A 14,275-nucleotide genomic window follows, 5' to 3' on the forward strand; every position below is an offset into this window, starting at 1 on the left:
TAGGTACAGAAAATAGCCGCCTACGACCTCGGTATACGCCAATTTTTGGCACGTTCAAGACCGGGGGGAGTCAAAATGGAAGACGCTTGCCTCTACAAATCATTAATACATAAAAAAAAACACTTACAGACAAAATCAAGACATATTTTATTAAAATGTGTACATTACACATTACATTATTTTCTATGACTGTTTAGAAATTGGTTAGATTTGTTGACAAATACCTGAATAAAGGCAAATGAGTTTGGGTTAGTTCAGCAGCATTATTGTTTTAATAGTCACTACTGGTTAGTCAGTTTGAACTGACAGGCTGATCTGCCAGGAGGGAAGATAAATAGGACTGAATCAGAATCAATGATTTGTCTCTGAGTTCAAGACTGACGACGATACAATACAAACAAGATAGTTTGTTCTCCTTAATAAAAAGTTCCCTCCCCCTGATGGTAAAAATGAATTAGCAAAAACGTACAAAATAATAATCACAAAATAAATAACAGAAAACAAAACAATATAAAAAAAAAATCAAACAGAAGGTTGGTATTAAAGCTTTTACCATCAGGACCTTCTCAATATAAGTAATCAGTTCTTTAAGAGGAAACAAACAATAAAACCAGCAACAAAAAATAATGAACCGAACCATCATGAATATAAAACATATTTTACCTCTGAATTCAAAAGGCAGCTATCGCTAAACATCCGACCGAGCTGTGAATCAGAACTGGTCTCCAGGTCTGACAGGGACTCATTTACCTCTGAACTCAGCAGGACCAGACCTGAATCCATTCCCTTAAGACTCATTTAGATCAACATTGACATTCTGGATTAGAATAAATTAAGAGCCACATAATCCAAAATTCCTAGTTTATCAGCTGTTTCCGTAAATGTGTGTTAATAATGAGTTAGTTGTGGGTTTAGATCTGGAAGCAGCTTCATGTGTATCACAACCAGGAGTTTGTTCAGAAATGTTGAGGCTTGGTTTGAGCGTTTTAACTAAATCAGGCAGTTTAACGATGATAGTATCAGATCAGATGTAAATCACTCGGTTTCATGTCGATGTGTTGAGACTCCATCAGAGCCTCCGGCCATCGACTTTTCTCTTTGAAGCTGCCGACTTCAGTCTTCAAAGCAGAGAAGCTAAACAGAGGATTACATGCAGACGCCTTTTAAGTGTAAATCCACCACTCAGAGCTGCAGAGCAGTCAGGCTTCTGGACCAGAACCAGACTGAGCGGATACACTACCAAACTGAGTTGATTTGGAAATATTTGTTCCTCAGACCTCCTCAAACATGCTGCTGTAGTATTTTGTCATGACAGGAGGAAGAACACATTACATGACTAACCAGAACTCTTCAGAATAGACTGTAATTTTGGAGTTTCTGGCACAAGTTCACCTCGTTCAAAAAGTGCATAGAAGTGTGAGGAGATAAAAACTGCAGCAATCTATCATCTAATCATAGTTAACCCTTGTGCCTTTGATTTGTACGTGGGATCATTTGTGTTCGTTTGTGGCACAAAGGCTGGACGCGCCGGAGAGGAGGCGGGGCTTACCTCCACTTAAAGGTGTGAAGTTGCAGATACCAAACAGCATCCTGTCCGAGTACATCACCCATGTGCTCGTTGAATTTCACTGAGCTGCATTCAGTCTGAATAGCAATATCGTCTTGTTTACGCAGCTATATGCGCCCAAATCAAACAACTTTGTTCCGATTTGATTACAATAAACAGGTAAAAATGTTGAAGTAGCAACAAAATGATGACGATGAGTCTGCTTGAATTTGCGTTTTTGCATTCACTTTACATGCAATTTACTTGCGCAAAAAATTGCTTCACATTTGGTGTGAACGATTGAGCCATTTTGTTTTACAGTTTGTGTTTCGGCAAATACACGCTATTCTCCTGGTGTTCCCTAGGGGCATATCTGCAGTGTTTGATGCAATGCATGAAAATCAATGTTGTTGATAACCATCAACATATCTCAAACTGAAATTTTTTTGATATTATGTGATAAAAGTGGCATTTGTAGGAATACAATTCTGAAAATGAATGAATATATGGTTAAAGTTATAATCATGATTAATGTTGGTTAAAATTGTTTATAACTTTCATGGCATTTTTTTTACAAAGACATCTTTGTCTAAGCACATCAGAACAACTTTTTAACCCGATTCAGAAGGGTTACATGTTCGGTTTATGATTTATTTCTACAATATGGCTGCTGTGGAATGTACTCTACAGGAATGTTTTGATATTTTGGTTGTAGGTTTCCCTTTGTTCAGGTTTTTACATTTAACAAAATGTAAATGGTAAGGTAACATGTTTTCCCTTGTTGTCGCTATTAATGATTCCCAGTTATCTTATAAAAAGCAAATGCAAATGCAAATGCAAATGCAAAAAAATAAAAATAAAAAAAAACAGCAAGCAGAACGTTTCAAATCCCTTCTGTCCAATCAACAAATAGCTTTTAAAAGCAAACACAAATGTTCCCTTTAACAGCTCTCAGACCAGTTTGATTTTTAAGGCTGTGACAACAGGACCTCTTTGTGGATTGGCTGTTTCAGATGTCACCCCAGAGGACAGCCCGCCTACTCTTATCCACACTGACAAAATATTCACCAGACAGAGACCAGGACACAGCACTGATTGACGAACTAAAGAGAGAGAGAGAGGAGAGGGGTTATTAAAGGAACACGACAACATTTACTGTGAGTAAATCATGCGGCGTTCCTCAGAGGAGCATCCTGATTTTTCTATTTACCCTTGTGTAGATCACAAGGATCACTCCACCAGGTAAAATATGTATTCTTTATTTATACTGGAGTGTGTCTAGTCATCACTGAATACCCTGGGCATTTTTTATTTCAAGTTAAATAACTATATAATAAATTAATAATATATGTGGAGACAAGCTGAGATAAACAGTTGAAAGTGCTGATCTGGGGCCTTTCACACAAAGTGTCAATTATGTCTGTGGGCCATGAAGCATATTTTTTAAATACCTTTTGAATTTATTAACTATTTATAGACATACATAGGATTTGAAATAAAAAAGGCAGTTTTGCCTTATTCTGTATGTTCATATTCATTATGTTTGTATAAATAATTAAACTTATTATTACTAATTTGTTCAACCTTGGTTAAATTATATTTGGAGTAATACCATTCTTGTATTTTCAGTTCCTGGCAGCTTTATACTTGAATGAATTTGTAAAACATTTAGTAGGTCTCGTTCTAATCTAAACTAAATCGAAATCTTTAATAACAGGAGTTCCTCAGGGAAGTGTCATGGGTTCTCTAATCTTTCCATTTAACGTTATAGCGATTTCAAATGACTCTTAACATTTAGACATTAAATAAGTAAAAAATAAGGTCAAGCTTGCTCTCTGTCTTTGATAATATGCAGAGCCCCGCAGGGAAACATCCTCAGTTATCTGATCTTTCTATTAAACCTTATGGTGATTTAAAGAGGAATTTATTAATCATTTGTTTGTGATCTGTTCTTCATCTTGGTTCTGTTACCTGTGCTTGTCAGGCAAGTGGGTCTCCAGCTTGCCGGTGGAGACGTTCCAGATGTAAACCACACCGTCAGCTGATCCGGCCGCGAGGAAGCAACTGTCTGCACTGATGAGAGAACATTGTAAAAATGAATTTAAGTAATTCCACTGCTTACAAACATGGTATATCACCACACCTCTATCTTAAAGACTTCAAAGCAGCAAGATGTTCTACATTACAACGTTTTTTCCAGCCCCTTTTATTTATACTATCTTTTCATTGTGGGATTATCACTCCTTTTTTCCACAACATCGTTTCGTTGTGTAAAAGGAGACACCGTAGCAGCGTTATGCCGCAAACGTAAGTTCAGTATTAATGGTGAAACCTTGGCATATCAAGTGATTTATTTTTCATGCGATTAAATCTCAATACATTTTTAGTTTTGTCATCAGTACTTTCACACAGGACATGATTATTAGCTGATGTAAAAGAACAACTTAGGAACATTTGTGTCCTATGAATTTTAACACATTAATGTTTCACTTCGTAGATAAATGATGAGCTCATGATGGGTTCTGTGTGGGACTCAAAGAGAAAACCCTGCAGGGAACACTGACTGACTGTGTGTAGAAACACATTTATGTTTTAAGTGTTTCTGTGAGAGAGCTGAACCGACAAAGCATGTTGGTGCTGCGGTCGTCATGGAAACTGCAGAAAATTATCCAGGCGGCATCCCACCTCTTTGTTTTCATCTCTCAGTTTTCTGGTGGAATGTTTCGATCAGAAACACATCGATTAATCGCAGATAATTAAATACAATAAATCTGACCTGAAATAAATAATCTGTCGGAATGAATAACAGCTCTGCTCTCATTGTGGTGTCTTCAACTCCTCTGTTACATACAGCAAGACAAGAAACCAGGTTACTCAGATTATTCAGAGAAACCAGGTTATGTAGATAATCGGATGATTACATGAACTGCAGTTGTGTTTTTTTTCTGTTTGCAGTTTTCCCTCCTGGATGCACACATTGTTGCATTTTTCAGAAACCTGAGGCAATACTGATACTACAAACAAAGTTGAATTAAACCCTGTATTTCTTTTTATTATTATTATTATTATTATTATTATTATTATTATATTTTTCTCTCTCTCTCAATCCATCCATCATCGATCACCAGTTAAGGGTTGCTGGACCCGATTCAGAGGACATTGGGCGAAGACAGGTTACACCCTGGACAGGTCGCCACACTATCACAGGACTGACACATAGAGACAGACCCCATTCACTCCACCATTCACATCCTTGGGCAGTATAAAGTCATCAATTATCCTAACATGCATGTCTTTGGACTGTGGGAGTAAGCCAGAGTACCCGAAGTGAACCGACACGAACACAGGGAGACGGGCAGATCTACACAGAAGAGATCCGAACCTGGATATGATCCCGGGCAGTGATAACCCTAAACCACCCTGCAGCCCTCCAATGCAAACTTGACTAGATTGACAATGGGAGCAAGATCCATTTTTGGACACATTTTCTTCACATCACAACCAATCCTTAATCAGATCTTTCTCACAGCAGGACAAACACACTATTGTTGCTAAATTTTGTACTTTGTTAAATCGACAGAATTATAGTTGAACCTTTTGGACAAAAATGAAAGCACTGAAATTTTGTCAGTGTTGTATAACTCCTGGAGTTCCTCAGGGAAGCATTCTGGGGCATCTGCTTTTTTTAGCTGATGAAGATTTTAAGGGATCTTAAAATTGAACCATGGAATTGAGAGCAACTCAGATTATTTTAGACATGTTGGAGGGATTTGATGTTTGTTGGTTATTGTGAATACATGTTTTTAAGATGAATCTTAAACTTCTTAAAACAGATTATTTTTCACAGAAGGACAAACTCATTAATGATGCTCCGTTACAGGTCTAATCTATTTCAGTTTCCTTCACTGTCTAATGAAAGCCAAGTCCACATGCAGTAGGTAAGGAATCAGCTAATGCAAATAAACACAAATGAACCCAAGGTCAAAGTTGTGCGAGTAACATAAGGAGAAAGTTTGCTTCATTACATGCCTGATTGATAAATGATATATCCATCATGTGTGAAGATCTGTGTCAGAGTGAGCTGGTGACTGTGCAGGTGAACTGATGAGTGAACTCACCTGATCACAGCTTTGGTGCTGTCGCTGCCACATTTAAAGCCATCAGCTCTGACGCACACAAACAAACAAACAGTCAGTCGATTTGTTTCCTAACGAACTAAACACAACTGTCTTTTTTACAGAAATGTTTTTTTTCTACCTGAAGCACATGCGGTCATTGCTTTGCCTCCTCAAGTCGACCAGCTGGAGGCAGTCATCACGGCAACAGCTGAGCAGCTGACGGTGGTCAGAGCTGATGTCCAACGAGGTGACTTTCCCCTGAGCAGGAAGTTCCTGAACACAGCTGCCCGTCCTGAGTGACAACCCATAGACTTTGTTTACATTGATTGTTCTGCTGCTAAACCCTAACAACTAAGTGTGATGCTTCATTAAGACATAAACAACTTCCCCCACACCTGCCTTTTCAAATGCTTTTTAATTTTGTTTTTATGTTGTTTTTAGCTCTGGTTTTATGTATATCTTTTTTGTACTCAGTGTTGGTTTATTAGAATAGAAGCTCTTTTATTGTAATTTTGTGGCGACAGATTTTTATGTTGATTTTTATTTTAGTTTTAAATTAGATTGCTTTCAAATGTAGCTCTCTGTTTCTGTCATGCGTTTTATTTTATTTTTTTATTTTATTTTTATACATTTTATTTTTTATTATTTTTTTATTTATTTAGTCATATTAAACTAGACAGTCTAATAGTTTTCTATAAAATATACAAATCCATTTATTAGATATAATAAGAGAGATACATTAAATTAAATAGATGATAATGAATAGTATTACATTCTGACCAATCGCAGCTCAGTGAACATGTAACTGTCCAATAAGGTGCAGGGAGGGGCGGTGCTGGTGTGTGACTGGAGGACAGACCTGTCAAACATCAGCTGATTCAGACTCGGCAGCAGCCGTTATTGGCTGCGTTGTTGCTACGGGGAGACGGGAAGTCGCCGTGGCAACGGCTGGGAGGATGGATGAGAGGTGTCACTGGGTTTGATTCAGAGAGAAGATTCTACTGTGTTTGCTACTGTTTACACTGAAACATGGACAGTATGATCAGAATTAGGACGTCTGACAAAATCTATTGATTGTCATTATTTTATTGGTTGGTTTTTATTCATTTTTATCTGCATCTGAAATCAGCATACATTGAAAAAGCTGTGGAATAAATACACTGCACTGTGGAAAAAAAGCGAGATTCTGACTCAACGTGGAGACAGATGGTTTGAGTTTGAGTGCTGTATGATCGATGGATTCGTTTGAGGCCTCACCTGGTGTCCCACACTCTGATCTTGGAGTCGAAGTGGCCACTGATGATACAGTTCTCAGTACAGACCAGGTCACTGCAGTACGAAGGCACCTCAACTACCTGCACACCTGCAGAGACTTAAGTTAAGTTACAGTCGTCACTTATCAGATGTTGATCAGTGACAGGTTATCGATCAGACTCACAGGCAGCTCTGTGTAGATCCCACAGTCTGATGTTACTGTCTGCGCTGCCCGTCACCACCTGAGGAAGACAACCTCTGAACCTCGCCGCTGTCACCTTCCTGCTGTGACCCGTTAGAGTCAACTGAGACGGGGGGACAGGGACAGACAGATACAGACGTAGACAGAGAGACGGGTAGAGACAAACAGACTGTGCTGATCATGTTACAGACACACTGTTCACACATTTGATCATTTGCAGTGTGCCGATTCTACTCCTGTCTTAATTTATCTTTACTTGTCTGTATATGAACGATATATTAACCAGTCACCAGTTTTCTGTTTGTAACTTAACTTATTTGTATTTATATATTTCACTACTAGTAGATGGTCACTTATTATATGTCAATCTTTTTTTCTTTATTCCACACTTGTTTTGGCAATGTAAACGTATGTTTCCCACACCAATAACGCCACTTTGGGTTTAATTGACAGGTAGAGACAGACAGGTGTGTGAGAGAGAGTGAGAGAGAGAGATAGAAAGGTAGAAACAGACAGATTGTAACAGTTTGACCTACAAAGTTCAACAGCATTATATATTATATTGCATTGATGTATAATTTAGAGACACAGACACACAGATTTCTAAATGTGTGAAACAAAGGGTCTTTTATCTTCACCAGCAGGAGGCGCAAATGTGAAATTGTGTTTTTTACACATAGAGACAGTGAGACGTAGTGCCAGACTCTGGTGCCAACAACTCGTTAGTGATCTCTCAATGGGGTCTCCCTTCCTGTCTGAAGATTATCAAACATTCAGTCTAAATGAAAGTTTCCATGTAGTTTGGTTTGTCGTAGTTACCTTGGGAATGGTGTCATCCAGCCGCCACAACAAGGCCGACTTATCGTACGAGGCTGCGAGGACCCTCAAACCCTAAAAACATGACCACAGATGTCAAACTGGAAGAGAGCCGACCGCTGCTTCACAGTGGTGCCTTTATGTAGAAAGTAAATGCAGAGATGCTAATTCATGCGAGGCGACGCAAATGTGCAAAATTTGTGTGATGCTTTGTCCCAAAAATCCGCATTGAGATTCTCCTGACATCCTGATGTTGAGTCAGAAATGGAGGAAAAAAATATTAGGTCTGGGATAAAGCAAGCTTTTTAAAAGATGCAAGAAGTTTGTTTGTCATCTTGCAGATAGACCTAACAAAGCATGACTTCAGACATTTAAAAATCCCCATCATTATGGAGTTATTTCACCATCAATATGACCTGTAAATTGGAATTAAATTAAAGCTACATAGTTTATTTCAGGTTCATACAGCTGTGGTAAGCCATATTAAATCACCCAATGTGTGACTTGCTAGATACGGTGAATATTTATCGATTGTGACACACCAATTATTACAGGTACAAAGCACCAATAGGGGTTATTTCAACCATGGTAGGTAAGAGAAAGAAACTAAGCCATCTCCATGGAGATAAGCCCCTCCTCTCTGGTACGTCTTGCTTGAGTCTCACAGATTACCAAATATGAACTGGTGTGAAAAGAAAATGACTCAGCCAGGAGACACATGTACTTGTACTCACCGTGGGGTCGAACTCGATGCAGGTGATTCCCTCTGTGCTGCCGTCTAGAGTCGTTCTGTGAGTCAGCGAGCCTGGTGACATCATCAGTGAGGTCAAAACACATAACCAACACTGGAAACAGAATAAAAAAAACAATAATAATAATAATAATAATAATAATAATAATAATAAAAGAAGCATGTACCTGCGCTGACCTCCCACAGTTTGATGACTCTGTCGGTTCCTCCGGTGGCCAGCAGTTCTGAGTTGGAGCTGAACCTCACAGCGTTGATGCCTTGCTCATGGGCCTCCTGACAGACAGAGGCAGAACGAAACAGTTAATACGAACTGAAACCTGCCCGTTTACATTCTCATTGTGTCACTGAGCTCCAACAAACACATTTCCTACCTCATATATATATATATACACACATACATACACACATTTATCATATTACTTATTGAAAAGTTTCTGTTGGTGTAGTTTGTATTCTGGCCACAGGGCGGAGACAGAGCTGCATTCTGAGAGAACAGTTCAATGTTACATGTAAAGTCTCTTATGTCAGAGACATGTTGTTTGAAACTCTGAGACCTATGTGAAATTATAAATAATGCTGGTCAGTATGTTCATTTGTTTTATTTTATAAACAATGTTTGCATTATATAAAATAACCTGCTTTGATTTAGACCGGAGATGTACTTGATTTTTAACCGTCACTTCAGTTCCACAGTGATCCAGTGATGGAGACACTAACACTAACTCACTGGCAATGTGCAGTGTGTACTAGTGTGTATTACCAGTACATGTAGAGCTCTACCAGGGACTCTGGCTGACAGACAGATTCCTACAGGACACATCAGATCCTCCTCCAGACTGCACACCGAGTGGCCACGCCTCTTCCTGCTGACATCACAGCCACATGATTCATTTAAATCCTATAACAACAGGAACAATTCAAGTCGAGAGCAGATGAAGAGGACTCACTCGAAGAGCTGTCTGATGGAGGTGAGGATCCGTGGTGACGTAGCCGACGCTGACCTGAGACAAAGACAGACGATGTGGCGACGGATTTAAACCTTCACATGAAGGTGTCAGAGGAGGCTCATGTGACAAAACTGCTGACTCTACACACATGGCAGAAGGAATTCATATATTTATCAAGTGAAGTGAACCTGAAGAGTCTGGTGGGGCCTCGCTCTGTGGACTCGTGGTGGTTTTCAGCCTTTGGAGATGTGGCTCTGGAGGTCGGAGCACTGAAACAACTGAAACACGAAACCCGCAACTTTTTCATCTTAGTATTCAAACTATTTTCTGAAAGTATTCCATCTTTTATCTCGAGATATCCCCACTTTCTATTATCAGAATATTCACAGTTTTTTTCTTAAAACATTTTTTGATGTGATGTAAACTTGAAGACGTTTGAGACTTTGAGAGGAGGTTCAGGTGGATCTTACGTGTCCATGGTGACCTTTGACCTGGCAGCAGTCTGCAACTGCTTCTGCAGGTTAGCTTCTCGAGCTCTGACAGACAGACAGACAGACAGACAGACAGACAGACAGACAGACAGACAGTCAGACGGGTGTGGTGTATTCAGGTGTGATGAACTGGTGGTGCTCAGGTGTGTGAGGTGCGTTCAGGTACCTGGACTTGCGTTCATTGCGGCTGTTCATACGGGTGGCGGCCTGTTTCTTCAGGTGGATAATGTCCTCCAGCAGGTTTCCCCCTCTGACCTTCTGCTCTCTGAGCCTCGTCTCCGCTCCCCCCTGACACTCTAGCAGGACGTCATACTCCGTCTTCAACGTCCCGTTCTCCTCCTGAACCTGCTCCACCCGCCGCTGCAGCTCCTGACGAGCATCAAACGCACCCGCCAGCCGATGGTGCACTTCCAGCAGTCTGATCACACAATAAATGTCTCAGAAACTATCACGCCGCATCAGGAAGACAAACTACATCTGAGATTTAGAGATTACACTTACAATCAGAAGATTTTGACAAATGTATTTTAAGAAAAAAATGAATAGTTCAGCAAAAATATTTGCTATTAAATATTAATATTTTTAGGAAATAATATTGCAATATTAAATATATAAACAGAAAGATTGAACTATCTGGGAGGACTGAGAGAAAAGGGAGATTTCAAGAAAAGAAGGTTGGAATGTTTCGAGAAAAAGGTTGTAAAATATCCAAAGTCAGAATAAAGAAAACATTTTGAATATTCAGGAATATGTTACAGAAAGTCATAACGCTTTGGAAAAATGTCTGAAAAAGTATGACAATTATCATTTCCAAATGTTCAATAAATGGAAGATTTTCAGTCAGTACATGATGGGGAGGAGTGTCAATATTATTACTGATCACCTACTGACATCTGATCAGACCAACCAATCAGCTGTGAGGATCAGCTGTGAGCGCCGTCAGCGTGCTTCAACAGGTGGGCAGACGTGTTCAACATGCATGTGTGTGTGTGTGTGTGTGTGTGTCTCACCTGGCATGTTGCTCCTCCAGAAAACATTCTTTGATTTTAATCTGCTGCTGCAGCTCCACCACCTGATAAGCCAGCTGAAACGCCAGAGCATAGAAGAAGAGTGAGGAGGACCAAGACATTGGCGTCTGAAGGACACATTTTTTCCTTTTTCTTTTTTTTAAACAGACAACCATCTTTTAATGCTCCCGTTTCCTGCTCCTCAAAGATATCTTTGATACAAAGTTAGTACCGTTAAACACTGTTAGCTGCAAGCTGTCGGTTCAGGTGTCGCCATGTTGAGAGCCCTTGGGAGCCAATCAAAATGCCAATCTCATATCTTGTGTGCTTAAGTTTTCTTCCGTATCAAAGTCACAATATTATATTTTCCAAAATTTTCTCTCAACATTCCAATTATTTTCTACAATATTTTTCCATAAATTATTCTGACTTGTTTCTTAATATTCCAGCTTTTATCTCGATACATTTTTACTTTTTTCAGAACTTTCAGATTCTGACATTTTCTCGTTAATATTCCAGCTTTTAAACGTAAGTTATAAAACTCCTGTTTTCTCCGACCCATGGTGCCCAGGTGTTTCTTGGTAGGTGTGTTATCAGTACCTCTCCTGTAGTTTTCTTCAGCTGGTTGTTTCGGTGAAGCAGAGAGGAGACGGAGCAGCTGCTGTCAGAGGAAGAACTTCTGGATGGAGAGAACAAACACACCCTCAGCATCGCTATAATCACACACACACACACACTTCTGTCTGTTCAGAGTGTGTCGGAGGTCAAGTGTCTCCAGGCGAGTTACCTGGTGGAGCAACTCAGTATTCCTGTGGCCAGACTGGTTTTCTCCAGCAGCCGAGTGTCTGAAAACACAAAGAACAGGAGGATCCTGGTTTCAACCAGATCATTTCTTCCCGTCACAGGTAACAATGTCTGAAGAGCGTTGGGGACTTGAAGAATTTTAACATTAGCTACAGCACTTAATGAAGAACAATACAATTATAAACATGTTAAACATGAGTTAAAGATTCCTGAAAAAATCTTTGACATAACATTTTAGGAGAATAAAAACACCAAAAACAAACAGATTTTATCAGCTTTGTAAACATGGTCATTTTGTGTTTGGTCATTTTTTATTTTAATTTTTTTTGTCTTTTTGGTTTTTACTTGGGACCCAAATAGGAGAATGTTATTTATGTTTTATTCATTACTTTTAACTGCTCCCCCATTTTCCACCACCATCCACCTGGTTTAGATGTGTGTGCTGCTCTGGGTTCCTCTTTTGCATCACTGACCTTCTGCATTTGTTGGGCTGGTTTTGATTAATTTGTGAAATGTGTCTATTTATTCGTTGAACTCGTCTGGTCTTTCTGTTGCAGCCTCTGAGCTGAGCTGAATATTTTAAAGTAAGATTTAACTATTTGTCTGTATCACTGGCAGCAGCAGACTGATAATCTGTCACCGATGAGTCACTGAGCAGAGGAAGTGGAACATGTGGTTCAGCTTTTTTGACAATTTCTGTCCCAACAAAATACAAAATATAAATTATTAAAATTAAAATATAAGTTAACTGTATGAAACACAAAGTATTGCGCTGAACCAAACTTTAAAATTGTGATTACAAGCCGTGGAATAAACTGGTATCTTTTAAAAATTGAGTTTGGCTCAACACAATTGGATACATCTTTTTTACAGGAGCCTCGACTCCAGAAGCCAGGATTTACCAGGGATGATGATTTAGCTGAATAATCTCCATTTAAGAAAAGTGTTTTCTGTAAGAGTTTGAATAAAATCTTTTCCATGAGTTGTTAGCTTCATGAAAGTTTGCTCTCAACCAAACTCCATTTAAAAACCAGAGGACTTTAGATGGAGCTGTGCATGACTGGTGGTAAACTGATTTTTAAAAGGAGTTTGGTTCAACTTTCCAGAAGTCCACGGGTTCCCGACATGCATTTCGGACACACTTGTGGATATCAGAACCCAGCCCTCGTGTAATCGTTCAGAACAGATAAAAATTGTACTTGTCCGTCGTACAGAAGCAGATCAGGTCCTGGAACTTGGCGTGCTGGCTCAGGTCTCGGTGCTTCAGCTGACCGACGATGTGTCTCTTCCAGGTCTCCGTCGACCTGCCGCCGCGACCCGCAGCCAGAACCCGGCCGCCGCGCTGCGAAGCTCCGGCGGACTCCGTCATGAATGTTCGGGTGTTGACTGTCACAGCGGCCATGACATCCGCAGCCCGGGCTGCTTCATGCCGTTTCCCCGCTGTCAGACGCTCACAGACCGGCCTGATACTGCAGACGGCTCCGAGGGGAAGCTCCGGCTCTTCTCACCGCCGCCATGTCGCTCATCAATCCCGTTAACGTTTCTTCGTTTCTGGTGTTTGTTGGCTTTATTGTTGTTTTTCTAACTTTATTTCCTTAAAGATGCGTCACTAGCCGGGGGCGGGGCTGGCGCTGGTGGCTCGCGCTGCCAGCTGCTGGGTCTCTCTGCCAATCACCGCCCGCTCTCCACTTCCTGTTTGACTTGAGGTGGGAAAAACAAACGAGACACGCCTCCAGAAAGTCTCACCTGTTCGTGTGTTGAAGGGGACTAAAATGATCTAATAAGTACATACGTCATTATAAGAGCGGTAGTCAACTATTTAACGGTGAAACCAATGAAGAAAACTGAACGTAAATATGAGATTTGTATTGGTTACATGTGTTAAAGCTATACTTTTCCATATAAATGAATGCCTTTTACATTAAAGCCCTTTGCCAAATGAGCCCACGTGTCCACAGGCACTGGCATCACATCCCAAATGTTTCTGTATTACAGGTATTCTTCAATCTGCTGTCATCTAGGCGTTTAAACAGAAACTAATCAGAAAGGTAGAGCATTTAGTGTTAAACAAGTTGTTTCTTGTCGCTTTAACGCTTGCTCCTGGGTGATGTTTGGACATTGAAAATGTATTAAATCTGAAAATCATAAGCGCATTCTAGTCCTGCTCAATGTGTTAAGTGTCCTGTTGTGATATACCTTAAATAAAATTTAATTTAATTTAAAAAATTGAATTGTTTAAGTCTCTATGATAAGAGCTGCTTGACTTTCATTGTTGACAGATTAGTGTTTTTTTAAGTCTGTTTGAAATAAAGCTGCTTGACTTGCAGTCACTATAATAA

At 39.8% G+C, this 14,275-nt stretch overlaps 1 protein-coding gene across 2 annotated transcripts; it reads right to left on the reverse strand.

The window, feature by feature from the left end:
• Positions 1-128: 128 nt before the first annotated feature.
• Positions 129-14,023, reverse strand: atg16l2 (ATG16 autophagy related 16-like 2). Of its 2 annotated transcripts, none has more exons than XM_084018899.1 (18): positions 13,149-14,023; positions 11,920-11,977; positions 11,733-11,811; positions 11,136-11,209; positions 10,292-10,543; positions 10,105-10,170; positions 9,823-9,912; positions 9,635-9,688; positions 9,448-9,550; positions 8,855-8,960; positions 8,671-8,741; positions 7,940-8,011; positions 7,103-7,223; positions 6,922-7,027; positions 5,804-5,956; positions 5,665-5,712; positions 3,518-3,619; positions 129-2,649 (listed from the first exon to the last, which is right to left on the reverse strand). In XM_084018899.1, the coding sequence occupies exons 1-18, from the start codon at positions 13,336-13,338 to the stop codon at positions 2,556-2,558; spliced, it is 1,839 nt and encodes a 612-aa protein (XP_083875025.1). In that variant the 5' UTR covers positions 13,339-14,023; the 3' UTR covers positions 129-2,555. The 2 variants fall into 2 exon arrangements, with proteins under 2 accessions (XP_083875025.1, XP_083875024.1); XM_084018898.1 differs by having other exon boundaries at positions 9,448-9,553.
• Between the last annotated feature and the right edge of the window lie 252 nt (positions 14,024-14,275).

Source organism: Eutrigla gurnardus (genome assembly GCF_963514095.1).
Source record: "Eutrigla gurnardus genome assembly, chromosome: 10".
In the NCBI taxonomy this organism is placed as follows: Eukaryota; Metazoa; Chordata; class Actinopteri; order Perciformes; family Triglidae; genus Eutrigla; species Eutrigla gurnardus.

Excerpts from the sequence above, each read along its gene's own strand:
- atg16l2 (XM_084018898.1), bottom strand. The coding sequence starts at position 13,338 with ATGGCCGCTGTGACAGTCAACACCCGAACATTCATGACGGAGTCCGCC. Across the intron at positions 10,544-11,135 it reads CTGGAGGAGCAACATGCCAG|ACTGCTGGAAGTGCACCATC; the intron begins GTGAGACACACA and ends TTGTGTGATCAG. Across the intron at positions 9,554-9,634 it reads TCCATCAGACAGCTCTTCGA|CAGGAAGAGGCGTGGCCACT; the intron begins GTGAGTCCTCTT and ends CTGTGATGTCAG.